The sequence below is a fragment of the Hippocampus comes genome, unplaced genomic scaffold, assembly GCF_001891065.2.
Source record: "Hippocampus comes isolate QL1 unplaced genomic scaffold, H_comes_QL1_v1.1 C16921090, whole genome shotgun sequence".
Lineage (NCBI taxonomy): Eukaryota > Metazoa > Chordata > Actinopteri > Syngnathiformes > Syngnathidae > Hippocampus > Hippocampus comes.
This window is the reverse complement of record NW_017841061.1, coordinates 1-1,225: the sequence shown is the minus strand read 5'-3', so window position 1 is coordinate 1,225 and position 1,225 is coordinate 1. Positions and strand designations below refer to the sequence as shown.

The 1,225-nt window shown below is 44.4% G+C and overlaps 1 protein-coding gene across 1 annotated transcript; it reads right to left on the bottom strand.

Annotated features, from left to right (window-relative positions):
• Window positions 1-41: 41 nt before the first annotated feature.
• Window positions 42-1,058, bottom strand: LOC109509503 (obscurin-like; the record flags this gene model as incomplete). Its single annotated transcript, XM_019859342.1, has 3 exons — window positions 42-378; window positions 452-718; window positions 792-1,058. Coding segments are annotated over 3 exons (827 nt in total), but the record flags the coding sequence as incomplete, so codon positions are not given.
• Window positions 1,059-1,225: the final 167 nt, after the last annotated feature.

The following is a 1,225-nucleotide window of genomic DNA, read 5'->3' as shown; positions in this document are numbered from 1 at the left end:
CAAGAGGATCATCAGTGTCTGTGCAAGCTCTGTGACAAAAACTCAATAATCATTAGAGTTTAGTACATTTTCATGAACAATAATTTCAAAAACAAGAAGCATATCGAATACCTCTCACATTCACTTCAGCAGTTGTCTTCTGCTCGCCAAAGACACAACTGTACTCCCCAACGTCCTCCGGCTGGATGTTTCTGATGCTCATCTCAGCTACGTTCTCCTTGAGGGTCATCTGATACCTCCCACCTTGATGGAGCTGGTCCTCTCCCTTCCACCACTGTACAGACATCCCACTCCTGGACAGTTCACATCTTAGGGTCACGTTGCCTCCCTCAGCGGCCTCCTGGTTCTTCAAACCCATCTTAAAGGTGAGTGGAATAGCTGTGGATGTAGGATGGAGAAAAGTTGGACTATTCCACAACATGCATACTTAAACGTAGCGATCATCTCTTACGTGTCACAGTGATGTTGGCTACGGTCTTGGTATCGCCATAGATACAGCTGTAGACTCCACTGTCATCCAGCTGAGTGTTTTTGATGGTCAGCTCCAGCATGCTGTTTCGATTTCTTAGCTGGTATTTGAAATTATTCTTCAGCAGCTCCTGGCCTTTCCTCCACTCAACAGAAAGGCCGGGCTTGGACAATTCACATATCAATGTCACGCTGTTCTCCTCTTCCACTTGGAGGTTCTTTAACTTGGTTTTGAATGTGATGGGAGGTGCTGGAAATACAAATTATTGTGAACATCCGGATGGGACAGTTGGTTGTATGATCGTAGATGTGAGATCACTCACCTATCACGATGAGCTCAGCAGTGGATTGGCTGTCTTTTGTCTTGCAAGTGTACTTCCCAGCGTCACACTCTTCTACATGGTTGACAAACAGTTTGGTGAAATTTCCCTCCTGTTTCATTTCATATTTGTAACCGGGCTTAAGAATGACTCTTCCTTTCCTCCAGTCCACTGGTGCTTCAGGTTTGGACAACTCGCAGCAGAACACTCCACTGTCACCTTCCTTCAGCTCCAAATTCTGAACTTCTTGCTTAAATGTAACCGGAAGAGCTGGGGGAAAGCAACACATGAAAATCAAAGAGATTTACATTAGGTGAACACTGTCTTAGGTACACACTGGATGTGTTTACTGTACAGGGTGTAGATGTACCAAAAATGGCACTCCCTATTTTACTGTCTGTGTGACTATATTGCGTGTATCATTGCTAATATTAATT